The sequence below is a fragment of the Lutjanus erythropterus genome, chromosome 1 (genome assembly GCF_056507025.1).
Source record: "Lutjanus erythropterus isolate fLutEry1 chromosome 1, fLutEry1.hap2, whole genome shotgun sequence".
Classification (NCBI taxonomy): Eukaryota; Metazoa; Chordata; class Actinopteri; order Lutjaniformes; family Lutjanidae; genus Lutjanus; species Lutjanus erythropterus.
This window is the reverse complement of record NC_139317.1, coordinates 44,462,441-44,482,726: the sequence shown is the minus strand read 5'-3', so window position 1 is coordinate 44,482,726 and position 20,286 is coordinate 44,462,441. Positions and strand designations below refer to the sequence as shown.

Here is a 20,286-nt window from a genome sequence, read left to right as displayed (position 1 = left end):
GAATGAATGAATGAATGAATATCCTGATGGAAATGGCTAGCTGAGCATTGTTGAGTTCATCAAATGATCAAAATCATTTCAGAATCAAAAAAAATAAGTAAAACAAAATAAGTTTGCAGGCTGGTTTATATATTGGACATCATGTCGCAGGTCAGAGGGAGGGGGAGTAAGTCAGCAATTTGAGACCCTGACATATATAGTTTGTTTTTTAATTTTTAGTTAATATAAGTTTATTAGTGGATAGTCCCTTGAGATGATCCATCTTGTTTTAGAGTGTCCAACATTTTTGGGGGATCCAACAGTTAGTTGTAATTATCTAGTATCAGAGCCAGTATCAGTGGAAGGTCAAAAAGCCAGTGCGTTATGTTTTCTTTCTATCCACAAACAGCCGGTAGCTGGCATTAAGACAGTGTTCAGAGAAGTTAAAATCACACGGACACAGCTAGGCCTTGTAATATTCTAACACATCGAAGCAGTGCTCTTGATCACAACATCAAGTAATCTTATATTTTCAGAACTTCTTTTTTTTTTTCCTAGTAACATAAAGATTTTATGGAAAACCTCTGAGGGAGAGGAGAACAAAGAAAAGAGAACCCTGGGGTGAACAGAGCTCAGGCTGGTAATGAAGCGTGTTTCAAAGTGTTTGGAATTGTGTGATAGCCTTTGGTAAAAAGCCATCAAATACACTCATTGTTAACATAGATTAGAGGCAGAATTCCCCATAAATCAACTATTATCTGTTTCTTTTTTCTTCAGATTAAAATATGAGTACATTGTGTTAATTGGTTGATAGTAGGTGTATGTTTTTAACTGTGGACAGGGCCATGCTAGCTGTTTCCCCCTGCTTCCAGTCTTAATGCTAAGCTAAGCTAACCACACACTGACTCCAGCTCCTCACCTTGACAGTTCTTGACAGAATTAGAGGAAACTTAAAACTGTTCAGAACAGGATTACTCACTCACATGTTGCATGCTCTGCAGTCTTACTCAAACTGTTCATTATTGTGTAATAATCTGTGTGTGTGTGTGTGTGTGTGTGTGTGTGTGTGTGTGTGTGTGTGTGTGTGTGTGTGTGTGTGTGTATGTGTGTGTGTGTGTGTGTGTGTGTGTGTGTGTGTGTGAGACAGGAGCAGGAGGTGTTCGTCTACAGTCTGAAGGACATGTGTCCGCTCAGTCAGCCCCAGAAACAGTTCTCCTGTCCAGCCGTCATCACCTGCCTGTTTCCTGTCCCCGCAAGAGAACAGGTCAGGTCATACACACACACACAACACACACACACACACACACACACACACACACACGTTTCTCTATTGTTGTGCATGTTAATGTAATTTTACATGTTGGGCTCATTTCTGGAAAAAAGTTACACAACACCATTCTTAGTAGGTCAGACCTTTAACATTTATGTGACACTTCCACACTGCTTAAAGGAGAAATCTGTAATATATTTGCTGTAACAAATCATAAAATTAAGTCAACGTGCCATCAGGGATCAAGGACACATGTTAAGTTGAAATACTCCAGCCGCTGTGTCCCCTTTTGAAATTTCTATTCTGGACAGAGTGACTGTTTTTGTTTGCCTGTTTCACATTAATCAGAGTTCAAATTAATGCCAAATGTTCGCTGAATGAGTCAGTGTCTGTTTATGAGTTGTAAGAAATCATTAATGACCTTTTAGAGAGAGTAGATGTTTGTAGCAGTTAAAGTGAGGAAAATGTTAATGGAGTTTCACAGAACCTTACATTGACAGACAATTGACAGTTATAAACAGCTGATGAACTTACAATGGAGGACTTGTCCTCAGTTATTGGCAATTAATGATGCATGCCTGCATCAAAATTGATGCTTGTCTTGCACTCCTGCAGTGCTCCTGCAGCCTGCCTGAGATTCAAACATAGCTCATATATTAAACAGGATTTCAACCTATTTAATGTACAGTCTATGGCGCCAACTTGCTATTTGGACTAAAGTCTTCATTTTTGCACATGCAATTGCTACATACTGCTCCTTTAAGCAAACCGAATGCTGTCAGGTTTATATATAGACTACAGCAGCACAAGGCTCAATATACCAAGAGATTAAATGCATGTTTTGTTCACCTGTAAGACATTTCTCATTTAATTATCATCTATTATGCAGAAAGAAATTAAATCAGTTCATTAAAACCAGGAAGCTACCATTCTCCCTTTTATATATTCTGTGTTGACATTCATGCAAACTGCATAGATGAATAAATGAGTATACAGAAAAATGCTTTATATTCAACACAAGAGCTTCAACTAAACAACTAAGGCATTGTCATAAGAAATGGAAGACATAAAAAAGAATGAGTCAGTGATGCAGCCTGTGAAAGAACCTTGAACACTTCTACCTTCACATCATTGCTTTCCAGCTCACTAATCTCATCCAGCAGTGTGTCCCACCTGATGATAAATATCACCAAGCTCTGAGGCTCAGTCTGTAACGCTCCTGTCATGTTCAAAAAAACAACACAAACACTTGCATGTGTCTGAATAACAGAAAGCCATCACTTTAAATGATAGATGAAGCTGACAATGTTATGTTTTCCTTATATGTAAAGTGGGTTTAGATTGAGTTGAATTGAGCAGGAAAATGTCTCCGGTCTCATTTAAATTCCTTGTCCTGACATTACTCTTCATTAAAGTGAAGGTATGGAGACGTTAACAGGTGGGACGTCCACAGTTTTAGTGCAGCCACAAAGTGCTAATAGCTTACCTTCTCCTCATAATGGCCCTAAAACAGCTTAATGCCAGTAGCATGACTGCCAGGCACCGAACAGGCTTCTGTGGGAAAAGTTTCTTTATGATGTGTACTGCTGCTCCCCGTCTACAGCCTGCAGCAACGAATGAAATGTGATCATCTTTCACTGTGGGAATCTGTGATTCTTTGATAATATTGAATGACTTTAGAGTGGGCTGTGCCAAGAAAGATTCATTTAATCTAAGGTTAGTTCTAATCAGAGTTTAGCAAATCTAGGTTCAAAATGAGTAAGTCCACATTTAAAATTAAACAGAGCTGTGTTGCACAAACAAAAATGAGTATCTGTTTACTTCAATTTATTTATGTAAATCGACATTAAATGGTTTAATCAATATGCAGATGCTTCCCAGAGAGCAAAATTAGATTGAAATAACATTTAAATGTTGTCAGGCAAAATATTGTCTCTATTTTGATGCATGCCCAAATTAAAAGTGCAAAAATTGATGTTGGATTTTCAACCATAACTGACACTGAATCAGTGTTGATTCGACCGTCATCTAAAACAGTGATGTGGGTCTGTTACGTTGTTTGCTAACTAGCTGAAAGTTGAAAGATTGCCTTGTTTGCTAGCTAGATAAAAAGTTAACCAAAACGTTATATTGTTTGCTCGCTAGCTAAAATTTTAACAAAATGTTGCATTGTTTGCAAGCTAGATAAAATTTAACCAAATCTTACATTGTTTTCCAGCTAGCTTAAATTTTAACAAAATGTTGGTGTTGGTCGCTAGATAAAGGGCTAACAAAACATAACATTGTTTGCTAGCAAGAGAAAAAGTTAACCAAATGTTACATTGTTTGCTAGCTAGATAAAAATTAGCTGAGTTAGCCTACTCATGGTGGCACAGCAGATAAGCTCTGATTCTCCCTCCTTGGAAAAAACTTGCTGGCTGAATTAATGGAGCAATATGGCCAAATAATTGTTAAAAAATCCAACAACAGCACAGTCAGGAAAAAAGAGACTGCTTGGCAGCGACTGGTGGACTGTTTTAACAGATCAGCTGGAATGAAAGAAAGAAGAGATGCATCATTAAATTTATCTGGGTTGAGTCTGTTCCCTAACTTTCTTTGCAGAACTTTATTTTCTCAATCTGTCTAAAAAAAAAAAAAAAAAAATGCCATTTCTAAAGTTGAACCTCCTCAAACTTAATTCTGGATCACATTTTGAATTAGAGTTTAAAGTTTTGATGCAACAGAATTTAATCTAGGTTTAGAGTTACAACTAAACTCAAATTTAAAAAGAGGTTTAAATTTAATCTTTCTTAATTTTAAGGTTTTAAGGTTAAAATCGTAGAAGTGATGGCATATCATCAAAACACACCAAGGATTATTTCCAAACTTTATTACAGTTTAATGAAGTGTCAGGCTGAAACTCTCCGTGTAAAATTTAGGTGGAAAAAGGAACTGAACGTCATGATTTCAGAAGAAGAATGGTACCATATGTGTGTAACACTGCAGACATCCACAAATTCACTTAAGAGGAGAGAATTTAATTGGAAAAATCTGTGTTTCTTTATTAAAACTAACACAACAAGCGAATGACTTCTAAAGCAACAACAGTGCTGGAGGCGGCGTGGCCATACTGAGACAAACCATGTACACATCTTGTGAAGCTGTCAGAGAATAGAATCATTCTGGGAGAGAGAGAAGTCAGAAGTGGTGCAGAAGGAAGATAATAATTTGGCCAAAATTTTTCTTACAGCTGGCAGGAAGGCCATCACAAGAAACTGGCTTAAAACTGAAACACCCAGACACAGACAGTGGTTAGATATAATGCAGGAAGTATATGTGATGGAAAGAATGACTTATTCTCTCAGAGTGGAAGAAGATGTGTTTCACAGAAAGCAGGAAAAATGGATTAGGTTTAGAAATAAATATGTCGGCACTGTATGGTTTTATCGATAACATAAACTGTATCGTGCTTTAATAAGCAAATAAAAGCAAACTTTGTGTGAACTGTAACCTCCCCTTCACAACATGTTTCCTGTTATGTTTTTGTTTGTTTGTTTGTTTGTTTGTTGTGCTTGTATATAAGTAACAACAATAAAAACTAAAGTGAAAAAAGTAATCAGGTCTCTGAAACAACATTTACTTTACATTTTATTAGACACATATACATGAATGTAATCTGATAATTAAAATGTAAAACGATATCTCTTCCTCGTCTGTTCAGAGCCTGCCCAGAGTGTTTGCGGGGATGTCTGACGGTCTGGTGGCGGTGTACAGTTTGGTGGACGACCTTCCTCTGGAGGGGGAGACATATCTGTGCTCACACACCCTCAATAAGACGGTGTTTGGTCTGAAGGACTCAGATCCCAGGCAGAGACCCTACCCAGTCAGGAGCATGGCTCTGGTCAGCAGCGGCTCCCAGGTGAGCAGATAATAACTCAGAAATGTACTGACCATGAAGTCGTGTCGCTAAGAAGATTTGCAAATAAAAGGACTCATCAGTCAAACCCATGTCTTTATATTCCTTACTGTCCATCAGTTATGGTTCTCCAACGGTCCGGGTGTGCTGGTCATCGACTGTCTGAGTCTTCAGGCGGTCAAAAGACTGGAGCCCTATGACCCGCCCTCCTCCATCATATCCATGGCAACCAGCTTCAGTCTGTGGGGAGAGGAGGCGGTGTGGACCCTGGATGACCACACCAACACCCTGCTGCTCTACCACGCCGCCTCCTACCAGCTCTGTGCCAAGTACTGGTGAGTAATGTAGACGACTCCCACAGGGACGTGTCATCATCAGGTGTGGGATCTGGGACAGTGACAAGCACAAAGATGTGGTAGATCTTCAGTGAAATGAAATGAACACTGAAGAGCAGTGAATCAGTCCACTCCTTTGTGATGAATCCTGCCTAGAAAGCAGACGACATCAGATACAGATATCACCTATTCTTGAGAACTGGGACAAATCATGTCCTCCAAAAAAAACTTAAAATATATTAAAATATTAATACCAACTCTTTAATTCCATTTTTTGCTGAAAATGTATTCTTTAAAGATTTATAAACACTTCCTGGATAAAAAAAAGTCACCACCTGGATTTAACTAAGCCAATAGGTAAGATCCTTCCATTGGATAATTACTGCAATGATTAATATGTTTCAGCTGGATAGTGGTGAAGCAGCATCTTCAAGGAAGAAATGTGGTCGGACAAAAATGTTAATGATTGTGGTCGGAGATCACTTAAACATTTGGTGAAATCAAATCGTAAAAAATCAACAGTAGAACTCACAGCTATGTTTAATACTTAAAGTAATAATAATAATAATAATCTTTATTTATAGAGCACTTTTCAAAATTCACATTACAAAGTAATGTGAAAACATGGAAATGGAAATAAAACAACCGAGATCCAACAAAGGCGTATAAAAAACTGGTTAAAATGCGAGTTATTAGACAGAGCTACTAACCGGCAGGTACAAACGCCAACGCATGCGCCTGATACATAATACTACTACTACTACTAATAAGTAAGAGCATTTCCACACAAACACTGTGAAGAGAACTCCTGAACATCTGTGTAGTCTTAAGAAAACCTTTTATCAGTGAAGCTAATCAGAAAAAAAGGCTTCAGTTTGCTAGGCAGCATAAAAATTGGACTGTGGATCAATGGAAAAAGGTCATGTGGTCTGATGAGTCCAGATTTACCCTGTTCCAGAGTGATGGGGGCATCAGGGTAAGAAGAGAGGCAGATGAAGTGATGTTCCCATCATGCCTAGTGTCTACTGTACAAGCCTGTGGGGGCAGTGTTATGATCTGTGGTTGCTTCAGTTGATCAGGTCGAGGTTCAGCAACGTTATGAGTCCAAAAATGAGTTCAGCTCACTACTGAATATAATGAATGAACAGGTTTTTACATCAATGGATTTTTTTCTTCCCTGATGACAGGACAGATTCCAAGATGACAATGTCAGGATTCATCAGGCTCAAACAGTGAAAGAGAGCTTCAGAGAGCATGAGACATCATTTTCACTCATGGATTGTCCACCACAGAGTCCTTTTTTTGGCCAAATGAGTACTTTGATAGCTTGGTTGTTAATGAGTACTTTCATCTGTTCTACAGTGAGTACTGTAAAAATATGGACTGTGAGGAACTCCTCAATAATAAGATCTGCAATACGTACTTTGACAACATGATCTGTTATCAATACTTAGATCACATAACATGGAATGAGTTCTGTGATGATATGGACTCTGATGAGCACCTTGATAATAACACAAGATAGTACATATAGGATCATAATGTCACACACACCCAAAAATGGAGAGTTGACTGTTTTTATTTCATCTCTTGTGGTCTGTGCCCTGACAAAAAGTTGATAAAAGTGATAATAATTTTCTCCTCTAACTCTCAGCAAGAGAGTAGAAGTATAAAAATAAATTGAAGTATTCCTTTAAAGAGACAGTTCACCCCAGAATCAAAAATACATATTTTTCCTCTTACCTGTGGTGCTATTAATCATCTAGGTTTTCAAACTCTGCATGGCAGGCCTCCCCAGGAGGGCTCCAAAGAAAGCATATTACATTATTTATCAAAAGGAGATCACATAGAATAACTTTAATGTGTGTGAATCTGTTAAAGAGATTGTTCTGAGATAGAATCTGGGGAAATGTACTGTTTTTCCCACTAGAGTTAGAAAATAATGAATGTTTTTTATGTATTTAGTGAAATCTGAAGTTATGTCAAAGACCAATAATAGGCTGTCAACTTGTCCAATTGTTGAGTGTCTATGGGATCAAATGACGTAATCATAGATGATCCCATACCTGACCTGATGACTGTACGTTATCCCATTTGTTACATGGTTATTTACCAAAAAACATCAATAACTTGACACAAAATATTGATTTAAAATTTATGTTATTGCTCCTCTAGAGCCTATAATCAAAACTGTCCATAGCAACGATCTGTTCTTCATTGCAGTGGTCTGTTCTATTGAAATTACAGACCTTAGACTGCGGTAATTGGCCAATCAGAATTGAGTATTTTATAAAGCCGTGTAATAAATATATATAACAGACCAGCTTAATCTCTCTGTAACAATGAAGCCTGTAAAGCACTGAAAATATCACATTCTTTGTGCTTTAAGACCAAAGAACTGACTGAGACGCGTCAACTGTGACCTTCCTCGTCCAGAATTATTTAAAGCAACATCATAGCTTTGTTATCTCAGGTTGGCTAGCTAATGCTAATTAGGAAGTTTAACACTAGCAACGATGATGCAACAAACTTGTTTCTTCATGCAATCTTAATCTGTATGATACTCACAGCTGTGCTTTCATGCTTGAGCAGCCTCAACTGAAGCATAATTAAGTTTTGATTTGTCACGTCATGTCATGGTTTCAGCTGCAGAGACAGCAATCCCCTCCGGGACGTCTTCACTGTGCAGCGTCCTGCTGGGATTACCACGGTGACAACCACTGACCTCAAGACCACAGACCAAGAGGAGAAGCTGGACTGGAATAATGGCGAGGTGACAGTGATCTACAGCGAGGAGGCGGGCACTCAGATCATCCAGCACCAGGACTCGCTGACAGATTACTGCTCCATATCATCCAGCTGCTCCCTGGAGCTGCCGGGGTCAGACTGCTCCAGCGCCGCAGGGCTCAGCTCATTAGGCAGCCGCAGCAGCGTGCCGCTGCCTGCAGACCGGGAGGAGACGGGCAGAGACCAGGAGCAGCAGGCAGCCACCAACCCGGAGTTTGATCTGGACTCTGTAGAGATTCTAAATCCCACGCCGCCTCATCTGCAGGCCTTCACTGTGCTGCCAGTGAGCGGGACTCTGTGGATCCCCAGGTACACAAACACAACACAAAGACAGCTGCTAACATGAAGAGCCAGTGAGACATGCAGCAGCAAATAAATATAAAAATAATAAAGATCAGGACAGTAACTAACTAATTATTTTATTAGTCTTTTAAATCAGTTGATTATTTTCTTGATTAATCGATTAATAGTTGTTTGCCTTTGAAGTGTCCCAAAGTCCAAGATGACGTCCACAACCCAAAGATATTTGGTATACTGTCATAGAAGAGTAAAGAAACCAGAAAGTATTCACATTTAAGTAGAGCTACAACAATCGATTATTAAATTTATCACCAACTATTTTGCTAATTGATTTGAATTGTTTTGAGTCATGTCCTAACTGAATATCTTTGTGTTTTGGACGAAACAAGACATTTTAGGATGTCAACTTAAACTTTGGACAATAGTGATCGACATTTTTCACCATTTTTTGACATTTTACGGACCGAACCACTAATAATTTACAAATAAATTAGTTGAGAAAATAATCAACATACATTTAAGAAGTGGAATCAGAAAAACTTTGTCTTTTTTTTCTTATAAAATAACTCAAATTGATTAATCAGTTATCAAAATACTTGGCAATTAATTTAATAATCAGTTAATGAGCTCTAATAAAGATATAAAACATATATCTATGGTGCAATTGTAATATCAGAATTTTTAAGTTTTGGTATATATACAAAACATACTGGAAAATAAGCACTATACATAAATGTACATAAATCAGTAAAAAACAATGGCACATCTGTGCTGCCAAACACTGCAAAATATTCACAAAAGTCCATCTTTCTAAGTTTTTATACCATTAAAACATGAAGTTAGACTTGCAGGTTTGAGACTCCAGTAAAACAACGTGTAGGGAAATAATGTACAAGCTAGACTTTTAAAAATATATAAATATATTCACACTACAGTGACGTTTAGAGCTTCTTTTTGTGAGAGTATTTTGTTTCCACATCTAAGAAGGATGACACAGAAGTGATGTAGCATACTTCATTGCATCATTACGTTACTGTAGGGGAGAGAGCTGCCTTACAACAACATATACTTCCTACATGTTGCTCTCATTAATATAATCATTATGATGATTAATCTGGTGGTTTGCAAACATTAGAAACCAGGCTCATGGGGCACCGTTCACATTCAAGGCTGGTGGCAGTGACATTATCAGCTGCCTGCTGACAGTGAACTTGATGAAGCAGCTGTGTGTACTGAAGTAACCACAACAGCTGTCAGAGTCGGCCCATTGAGCTGAGGCACAGTCAGAGACACTGATTACACAGATTGATGTAATATGACGCAATGTTGAACAAAAGAAAAAAATCTGAGCATTGCAAAAAAAGCAACTTTTCCCTCATTTTTGCCTTTGTCTCTTATATAACATATAACATCCTGCAGTAACTTCTCAAATGCATTTTCACACTAAATTACATAAGTAAAATTTAACCTGCAAGTTTCACTTTAACAAATGTGTATGCAAATAAAGACCCTTATAATGTTACTTTCAGGTGTTATAGTAATGAAGTGGTAACGTTCTAATCCAGGTATTCTGACACCAAATAAGAGGAAGACTCAGTTTGTGGGGGCTTTGTTTGACAGAGGCGACTCTTTATTCACTTTGCTTTTTAGTTTCAAATATAACCTGCAACAAAATGAAATGTTCATAAAAAAACTAAATAGATCATCAATAATGTAATGCTAGAACCGTCCCTGGAGGTGAGTACTAGTTTAAAAATTATTTCAGATCACATTATCAAATCATCATCCTGCATTGCTATTACAATAAAATACGTTACATCAAAACCATCCAAAGCTGGATGTCCTCTGTCTTTAAAACTCATTCCAGCACCACTGGTTGGTTGGAGTTTACAGTTCATTTGGTCTAATGTTATTGGCTTAACATGTTATAATTAACAATATATTGTGTTAATTTGTGAAATTTATTTTAATGTTTCTTAACAGAATCTCAGTTTTTCTTTAAAATGTTTGACAAAGATGATTTTGGTTCATAAAGTGGAAGTCTAACAACATTTGAGTCAAGTGTCAGGTCAGATCTGTCCACCATGTTCCATATTAGCTGCTGTGCTCATTATATTGACTCGAAACGTGACATGTCATATACTAGCTAGTTGTGTCAGTTGGTTGAGTCAGCTACACAACCTCCAGTTAGTGTGTGTTGATATTTAGTAATGACTGTATCAGTATGTGGTGAAAGTTATTTAAATTTAGTCTTCAACTGATAAAGACTTACATTTTAACTCGACTCAAAAGCAGCTGGTTCAACTTTATGTGGCACCGTAACACACTGTCACTCATATGCAATGAAAAGCATATTTACTCTCATCACATGCTCACATGTGCATGTATGTGTGTGTGTGTGTGTGTGTGTGTGTGTGTGTGTGTGTGTGTGTGTGTGTGTGTGTGTGTGTGTGTGTGTGTGTGTGTGTGTGTGTGTGCTGTTGTTTGGCAGGCGTGGAGGAGATGTGATGGTCATTGAAGTGCAGTCACATGCTGATCAGCTGAGGGGGCGTGTCATCGCTGTCCTCAGTCCACCTGGATGTTCCTCTTTGGGGTGAGAACATTTCCTGTGAAAACCACTGCTGTTAAACACGATGGAGGATGGGATTTAAAGTTGTGCTACCTGGTTACTGGTCAATATGAGTTTTAGTCGACAACCATCCCATGTGAATCATGCCATGAATTACACATATACCATGAGTCCATTTAAAAGATATTTTTTGCAAGTCAAGAAAGTCAGAGTTTGTCGTAAAATTATTAAAGTATAAGATTGTGAAAATATGCAGTTAAAAAGAGTACACACCCAAAGGTTGTCTAAGTGACATCATAACCTTGTATTTAATGGAGAAATCAGAAATATATTTACTGTAATAAATAATAAATGACATGATATATCATCAGAGGTCAAAGAAACTTCAACAAGAAGTTAAAATACTCGTTTCTCAGACAACAACACTTCAGCTGTGGTGTCCCGCTTTTTAAATTTCTATTCTGGAATAACCAGAATAACTTTTTAGAGTTCAAATTAATGCAGAATGTTTGCCAAATGAGTCAGTGTCTGTTTATGAGTCATAAGAAATTATTAATAATCTTGTAGAAGGAGTAGGTGTTTATAACAGTTAAATTGAGAAATATGTTAATGCAGTTTGGTGGCAGGCAGTGAGACAGACAGCTACCTAACTCCAGAGTGTGTTATTTCAGAGCAGTGGGCTTTTGTTTACAGGATAACAGGTTTAATGTTACATTGATAGACAACTGTCAGTCATAAACATCTGATCAGCTTACAGTGGAGGACTCGTCATCACTTGTTTTTGTCACTTTACAATGTTGCTCTTGTCTTGTGCTCCTGCAGTGTTCCTGCAGCGTCTGCAGTGAAGGCAGCAGGGGGAAACAACTCGCCTACATGATAGGATCTCAACCTATTTAATATAGCGTCTATGGCTCAAACTCACTACTTGAACTGCAGCACTCATTTTTTCATGTGCAACTGCTACATATTGATTTATTCTTCAGTCTTAAGTAGGCTGTATCCTATTTTTGTCCTTAAATTGATCTAAGAATACTCTCCTTTTAATATTAAAGGCTCTCAGTGAGCACTAAACTGGGGTTTCTTCCACCTGCATGGAGCTCATGTTCAGCTATGCTTGAAACCATTCACCAATGGGGGAGGAGAAGCCAACAAGCTATATATTAATTTACTGATGCAGCCTCAATAAAGCTTAGCGAGATCCTTCATCATGTACTTATGGGGCTTCGCTGAGTCTGTAATTATTTCTGTAAAGCAGCCAGCAGCTGGTCCTGTGCAGAAAGAACTTCTGTGTGAGCTTCCACAAACAAGGCCTGGCCTTTTAGCAACAGGCAATAAAAGGGCCACCCAAAGCAGGGTCCTTAATAAGCAGTTATTACATGGTGCACCTGTAACAGAGGCGACACGTTGGGAGGTCATGGCTCAGGTCAGGGGAGGGGGTCATACGGCCTGTAGGGCTTCGTTTGTATCACATAGCTGCTGCTGTTCTGCAGCTGGAATGATCAGGATAACAATGCTGCACTCTGATTGGACAGCTTCACACCTATCAGAAATGTTTTAAACCATAGTTTGTATTTATTTTGTGTGTTTGTTAGCTCGTGTGTCGGCTTGATGTGACTTCACAGAGCTCAGCCTCACCTGTTTCTGTAATCACGCGGCTGTATATCACAGAAACATCAGGGGAGGATAATGACACTCCTCCTGAAGATGAAACAACAATGGAAGAAGATAATTCAGGGTTGTTGTGCATGATACATGGGTGGCTGAGCTCAGGATACAGGGTCACCAGAAGCTCTCCTTCCTCCCAGAATGCTTTGTGTCACAGCCTTCATAAATTAGAGTGGGTGTAAAAGTAGTTTGCTTTGTCCCATTCTTTAAAGGGATAGTTTGGATTATTTGAAGCGTGGTTGTATGAAGTCTATACTCAGTTTATTACCTAAAGTAGATACTGACACGCCTCCAGTTTAACCCTAAACGTGGACCAGCAAGAGTACAAGCAGGGAAGCTAAGCAATGTACTGCTGTTGACACTGTAGACCACAAAATGTATTTTATGTTATTATATTATAATGTAATTTAGCTACCTAACATTAATAATATAATAATACTATTCATAATACACTCATTCTTGAGAATTTTTACAAAACTGTATTGGGGGGAGGGGGGGTGGGTTTCATTTTTACTCTTCAGTTATGCTGGAAAATCTATTTTAGCAGGTCAAACTTTCAGCTAGTAAACCTCGTAACAGGCCAACCTAGCGACTACAGGTATTATTAAATGTAGACAGCAACTTGCAAGACGTCATACAGAGTTGACAAAATGTTACATTTCTTCATTTCACATCATAGTCGTAGTGAGCAGCCATTTTATTTTTTAAAGTTTCTCAGAGTTCTCTCAATGCTAATCACAATACACCTTTTTAAACCATATATTTTTTTGGCTTTTATTTAGCTGATAGCAATATCATTTAATGAATTGGTGAAAAAATAGAAAGTTAACCAGTGCTTGAGCAGTACTCCCATTTTTTCTAATCCAGAAAGTGAGACAGGGGTCCTTAGGGTATAGCTAACCCTTGTTATGCCTGATTAAATCATGTTTTTGTAGAAATCTGATGGATTTGACAGAAATCTGGGACAAAATTTAGTTAATTAGTTTAGTTTTAGATTTTGAAGGCTTTTAACACATTTTTATATGGTTGAAGTTGTGTTCTAACAAAGAGCAGAAGTTAAAGCAAACCAGAACATTTCATAAATTACTTATATTTCATATATATAAATCATTAAAGGTTACACCAAAAATAAAGTGTTGGTAGTATTTTTTTTATTTTTTTTTCAAAAGATGTGATTTCTTTCAGTTCTCAGTTGATGAAGCACTTCTAAGTTACAAAGTGCTTTACAAGACAGACATATAAAGTGCTAAAAAATAATTGAATTAAAAAATGGAAAAACAGTATAAAAGCTATGCAACATTAACCAAAAGTATAGAGTAAACAATATAAAATTATTATAAAGACAAACAATAATAAAGAGAATGCATTTGTATAAAAAGGGTTAAAAAAAAATAAAATAGATAATAGAAAAATAGATTAAAGCAAACCAAAATCCCAGTTAAAGTGGACTAAAAGAAGATAAGGAGCCTGTCTGTCTGATCTGTCTGAGGTTGCTCCAAACAGTGGGGGCCGTAACAGAGAAGGCCTGGACACCCCTGGTCCTCAATCTGGACTAAAGAAAATCAGTATCAGTTAAGTGTGTGCTATAATTAGAATTTTACTGTAGCTAGAATATTTTCAGTGCTTTTCTTTGCCTTCAGAAAGTCTTTTCCAAAAGAAAACTTTCTTTATATAAGCCAGATATCACTCGCTGTCTTTCAACCAGACTCAAAATCAGCAATTTTACTTCACAGTCTCTGGTCACTGCTGCCTCGATCTGTTAGTTTGTTTGTATTAGTGTGTGACTTCAGTGTTTTAAAAGGTAATTTAGACCTCACCAATCACACCATTAAGACAAACAAACTAACAGATCAAGGTAGTGGTAGACCAGCAGCTGCTGTGTTCTGTGAGGTATAATTAATGATTTTGCATATGGAGTCTGGTTGAGCGAGAGAGGGTGATATTTGACTTATATAATGGTGGTTTCCCCTCAGAAAAAGCCTGTCTGATGGAAAGGTAAAGTGATGAACATATTCTAATAGTGTACACATAAACTGATACTGTTTTTTTAGGTGGCTAAAATAAGATCAGTACCTCATACAACCCCACTTTAAATACTCCATACTATCCCTTTATCATTGTTCTTTGATCTGTGTTCTCTTTCCAGGAGAAAGGGCTGTGGAGGAGACATTTTAGAGCAGAGAAGTGAAGGAATTTAGTTCTTGACAAATAGTAACTTCTGTTCTAACAGTACACTCAGTATCCTCAGTGGCTTTCCAGGGAGCAGCTTCCTAGAAAAGCCTCTTCTAGGAAGAGCTAATTACAGATGTGCCACCAGCTTTAGCTCTGCATCCCTCTTCTCCCCCCGCTGATCGATCTCTTCCTCACTCCCCCTCTTCCCTCTCTTTCTCCCAGGATCCTGGAGGAAGCAGCTCTAGTGGCAAAGGACACAGTTGTATGCGGCTTTCGTAAGGAAAACATGGAGTGGTGCCTGTGTGTCTGGAGGGGCTGGGGCTGCCACGAGCTGGAAGTCTTCTACCAGTCCTACGAGGAGCTGGGCCGCTTGGAGACCAGCATGAGGAAAAGAAGGTAGCCGTTGTGCTGTGACGGCGAGGGCGCAGAATCGCAGCTCTGTACGGAGGGCGAGCCGAGGGGGAATACACCCCGACAGACTGCCAGTGTTCAGAGCAGAGGGGCTGCCGAATGCTCACATCACAGTGACGTAAGGAGGGGAGGGGGAGGGCTGAGCCTCAAGCTGTGCACACCAGTTATGTCCCCTCACCACATACTTCAGCACCAATAATAAGTTAAGACCTGAAGAATCCGTAATCCCACAGCAGACATCAAAAGCCCTAAAGCTGAGTCACTCATCAAGGCTGCCAGAACCAAACTGAGACGTTTTAATAATTGACTTCTGCACAGAGGTTTTAATGTGGGTTGCATTTTAATGTTGAGCACTATATGCCATTTGGCCCCTGGCAGCAGCCTGTCAGCCACTTCGGTATGACTGGGATTCAGCTCCAGATGGTGGACTGTTTGTGTCTCACTCCAGCTGCTGCCATCCATTGTTTATTCTTTGTCTGTCTATTTCAGTTTTCTTTCATTTAACTGTTCCAATCTGCAAGCTCCATGCCCTGTGGAGGTGACACTGGACGAGGACATTCTTAAGGGACGAGCACTGAGTGTTTTTAAATGAACTGGCAGTGGCGTTAAGCTGGTGCTGCTGGGAAACAGCTGTGTTCTGGAAACAAAACAGCCGGCTGGAGATGACACCTTCACATCCTCAGAACACAGTGTTCCTCTTTTTGTTTAAGTACAATTTAGCTCTAAACATTGTTGTATGAATCTGCATGCCAGCCACAGCTCCCCGCTGTTAACCAGAGTGGCCTGTAAGCAACAAACTAACATCTGTGTTGTGTGCAACATTATGCAACAGACCAGTGGCTCCCAGATTTTGCCATCAAAGCCTGGTTCTTTTGGCAGGTTCTGACAGATAAAAGACCACGTTAAAAAAGAAGAAATGAAGCTTGATTCTAGCTTCAGACTCCAGAGTGCTTTCTCTGCTCCACTCTGTGCCACTTATCACATGTTTGGGGGTTCTACTTCTTTATTGAAGGCATAGTTCAGATTATTTGAAGTGGGTTTGTATTAGTAACTTATAGTGGATGGCAGTCAACACACCCCAAGTTTGGAGAAGGTGCAGGAGCACAGATGTTGCAAATTACTGCTGTGGGCAGGGTCAGCAAATCAGTATCGGTTTAAATGAACACTATAACACCATTTCCAGAAATCTAGATGAATAAATAGCACTACTGGCAAGGGGGAAAACATGTATTTTTGTATTTATTTTTGGGTGCACTATCCCTTTAAGGTCTAGTTAGAATATTTTCACTGCTTTAGGTTGACATCAGACAGACTTTTTTGGCAGGAAACTGCTGTTATATAAGCCAAATATCGTTTTCTCCAAACCAACCAAACTCCATTAGCAAAACAGTAATTTTACCTTGCAGAACATAGGAGTTGTTGGTCTACCATCGCCTTAAAGTGTTGGTTATTGTGTGACTTTGGTGAATCCAAACTAACACTTTAAAACACTACAGTTAGACAGTAACACAAACTAGTTTGAGGCAGCAGTAGACCAGCAGGTCTCATGTTTTGCAAGGTAAAATTACTGTTTTTGCCAATGGAGTTTGGTTGGTTTGGAGAAAACGATATTTGGCTTATATAACAGTGGTTTTCTGACAAAAAAAAATCTGTCTGATAGCTAAGTAAAGCAGTGAAAATATTCTAAACCAAGCTTAGAGGGATTGTTCACCCCAAAATAAATAAAAAAATACATATTTTCCTCTGGCCTGTAGTGTTATTTACCCATCTAGAATTTTTTGGTGTGATTTGCAGAGTTTCGGAGATATCAGCTGTAGAGCTGTCTGCCATCTCTCCAGTATAACGAGACTAAATAACACTCGGCTTGTGCTGCTCAAAGCACCAATTCAAATCTGGTGTCTCTTTCCATAAATCATGACCCAGTTACCCAGACCTTGTTGTGAGCAGTTTCATGTCGGAACTATTTTCTGTCTTGTAGAAATAAAGTAGTTTCTACATAAAACTGCTCACAGCAAGTATTTTGAGTAACTGGGTCATGATATTTGGAACAGACATTGCTGTTGAGTTTCAGAAGTATTTTTTGGCCATCCTATTCCATTATATTGGAGAGAAGGCAGGAGTCTCCATTAGATATCTCCAAATATCTCCAAAACTCTACAACTCTTACCAAAAACAGCATAGAATGATAAATAGCACTACAGGCCAGTGGAAACATGTATTTTTTATTTTGGGGTGACCTGACCCTTTAAAATGATATTGTTTTGTTTTTTTAGCTAACTAAAATATGTACACTGACCATTGATTAATTACTAATACAACCCCACTTCAAATAATCTGAAATATCCCTTTAAGAAGTAGTTTTCCTTCTGCAGGTTCATGTTACTCTCACATGCACAAAGGGATTCTTTGGGTGAAGCATGTGTTTAATTATGTAGTGACAATGAAGAGCTGTCAGTCTCAGTGTCAAGGCTGAGAAGCACCATCAGAGACCATCACTCCAAACACGATTTTACATAGAAATCATTTTATCTTTCCAGTTAAATCTTTTTTTTTTTTTTTTTTTACTTAAGTTGGCAGATTTCTACAGTGGCCAGTAAAGAACTGTATATTTTCCATGACAGCCTTGTATTAAGGCAGAGGTTATTTATTTATCAGAATGTAAAATGAAAGTGAATTGCAATATAAGATGTTGTGTACATAATCACTGTACAATATGGCACCAAATAAAGTTCTTAAGATAACAGTTTCATTTCTGAAAACCGTAGTCTTTGAGGTGAATGGAAACTTCAGTTCACAACAAATAAATCCTCCCGCATTCATGCGCTGCACAGTCTGTGGTAGAGAGGGAGGGACGCGTCCTCTGATGAAGGGATGATGACAGTTGGGAGAAGGAAGCTGATTGATGTGAGCAACATGAGAAGCTGCTTCCTGCTCAGAAATTTGGCAAAGCTTTGTGCTCCATGCTTGGAAAAATCCCCGTTTGACCCGTTTCTGACTGCACACCTGGTTCACTGTATCAGGTGAAGAGATTCATGTGGTAAATCAGTGATTTAGTATTTCACTTCTATAAAGTTGACAACAACTGTGAAGCAGCACAGGCTGAGATATCCTGACTGGGTCCTACATTTCCCCTAATGCAACGTGTCAGTGTCTTTCTTTAAAACCCTCCCTGCTGCAAGAAGACCTTAGAACTAAGCAACAAAATATATTTGTTTCTTCCCTCCTACATACAAGTTTTGAAAAGACCTCATGGACATTAAGGCCGAGGGTTCAGGGCTGACCCACTGTCAAACTGTCAAGTGCATGACGGCTCTCTACAGACTTCAGACATCATTCAGACATCATTAGGCGATGAATGTTTAATCATAGCAAGGCATTTTCCTGGCAGCAAGGTCAGTCCCACTGTGTACACTGTGAGGCCCATTTCTGCTAAGGTGATTAAAAAAAAAGATCCTGTAAGTCATTATGATGAGAAACTTTCTCAAAATAATGACTCAAAATGACTTAGTTTCTGAAATTAATTACTTAGTATCTCCAAATAATTACCTAGTTTCTCAAAAGAATGAGTTTTTTTTTTCTTCCTCAAAATAACTTTTGAGTTTCTCAAAGTACAGAGAAACTGTCTCAAAATATGACTCAGCATCTGAAAATAAAGACTTGCTTTCTCAAAATAATCGCTTTATTTCTTAAATATAATGACTTACTTTCTCAAAATAATGATTCAAACTCAAAATGACTTTATTTTCAGAAACTAACTCATTCTTTTGAGAAACTAGGTAATTATTTTTAAGAAACTTAATCATTGATTTCCCATATTAAGTCATTATTTTGAGATACTAAGTCATTAATTTAAGAAACAGAAACTTTCTCAAAATAATAACTTTTTCCCTTAAAATAATGACTTAGTTTCTTAAATTAATGAGTTAGTATCTAAAAAATAATATGAAACTATCAAAACAATGACTTAATATTGCACAATAATCAGTATTTCAAAATAATGATTTATCCCAAAATAATGACCAGATTTCTTAAGTTAATGAATTAGTATCTACAAGTAATGAGAAACTTTATCAAAATAATTATTTAATATTTCACAATAATCAATATCTCAAAATAATCATCTAGTATCTCTAAATAGTGACTAAGACCAGAGGCTTCTCAAAATTATCACTTTGTTTCTTAAAAATGATGACTTGTATCTCAGAATAAAGAGAAACTTAATATTGCACAATATCTCAAAATAATGACTTCAAAATATGATTTAGATACTAAGTCATGATTTTGAGACTAACTTACAGGATTATTTTTGTCATCACAGTGGTGGAGATGAGCTTCTAGAACTGTGGCAGTGTAGAAAGAGATTCATTTAACTAATAATCAGCTGCATCTAAACTGTACTAATTAGACTGGTTTCCTGCCTGAATTACATTTCTTGGTAATGTGGTTTTGCGTACAGGATCTATATAAATACAACCATTTTGAGACAGTTTTATTGTTAGCAAACATCAGTGGTTATAAAAATTGATCTCTGAGCTGGAACTCTGTGATAGTTTTTACCCCAAATGATCCAGAATCCTGAAAAGACAAGAAGCTACAGAGATTTTCTTGGAAGTACCTGCGGGCCCTCCTGTAAAGATGACAGGGTCGGTGCCAGGAGTTTACTCAGCAGCCAACATGGTGGCACTGCAAATATCATGAATGATGCTCTTGTCATTTAAAAAGACTTGGCCTTCTGTTGCACTGATATGAATAAATCATGCTCAGTCCTCGGGTGCTCTCATTTAACCTCTGCTCAGGCCAGAGTACCCACAGCAGTCCTGGCCTCCGCGAGCAGCCGCTCTCACTGAAGCAGCTCTGCTCAGGATAACACTCATTCTTATCACTGCTGGCCTACTGGATTTAT

At 38.2% G+C, this 20,286-nt stretch overlaps 1 protein-coding gene across 1 annotated transcript in view; it reads left to right on the top strand.

Annotated features, from left to right (window-relative positions):
* lrrk1 (leucine-rich repeat kinase 1) overlaps window positions 1-18,126 on the top strand; it is a 119,168-nt gene extending 101,042 nt beyond the window's left edge. The window contains exons 33-38 of the mRNA XM_084722128.1: window positions 1,127-1,243; window positions 4,950-5,147; window positions 5,265-5,479; window positions 8,126-8,575; window positions 11,058-11,159; window positions 15,195-18,126. Of these exons, the coding sequence (XP_084578254.1) occupies window positions 1,127-1,243; window positions 4,950-5,147; window positions 5,265-5,479; window positions 8,126-8,575; window positions 11,058-11,159; window positions 15,195-15,372 (1,260 nt within the window). The 3' untranslated portion in view covers window positions 15,373-18,126. The remainder of the gene's footprint in view (window positions 1-1,126; window positions 1,244-4,949; window positions 5,148-5,264; window positions 5,480-8,125; window positions 8,576-11,057; window positions 11,160-15,194) is intronic.
* The last annotated feature ends 2,160 nt before the right edge of the window (window positions 18,127-20,286 follow it).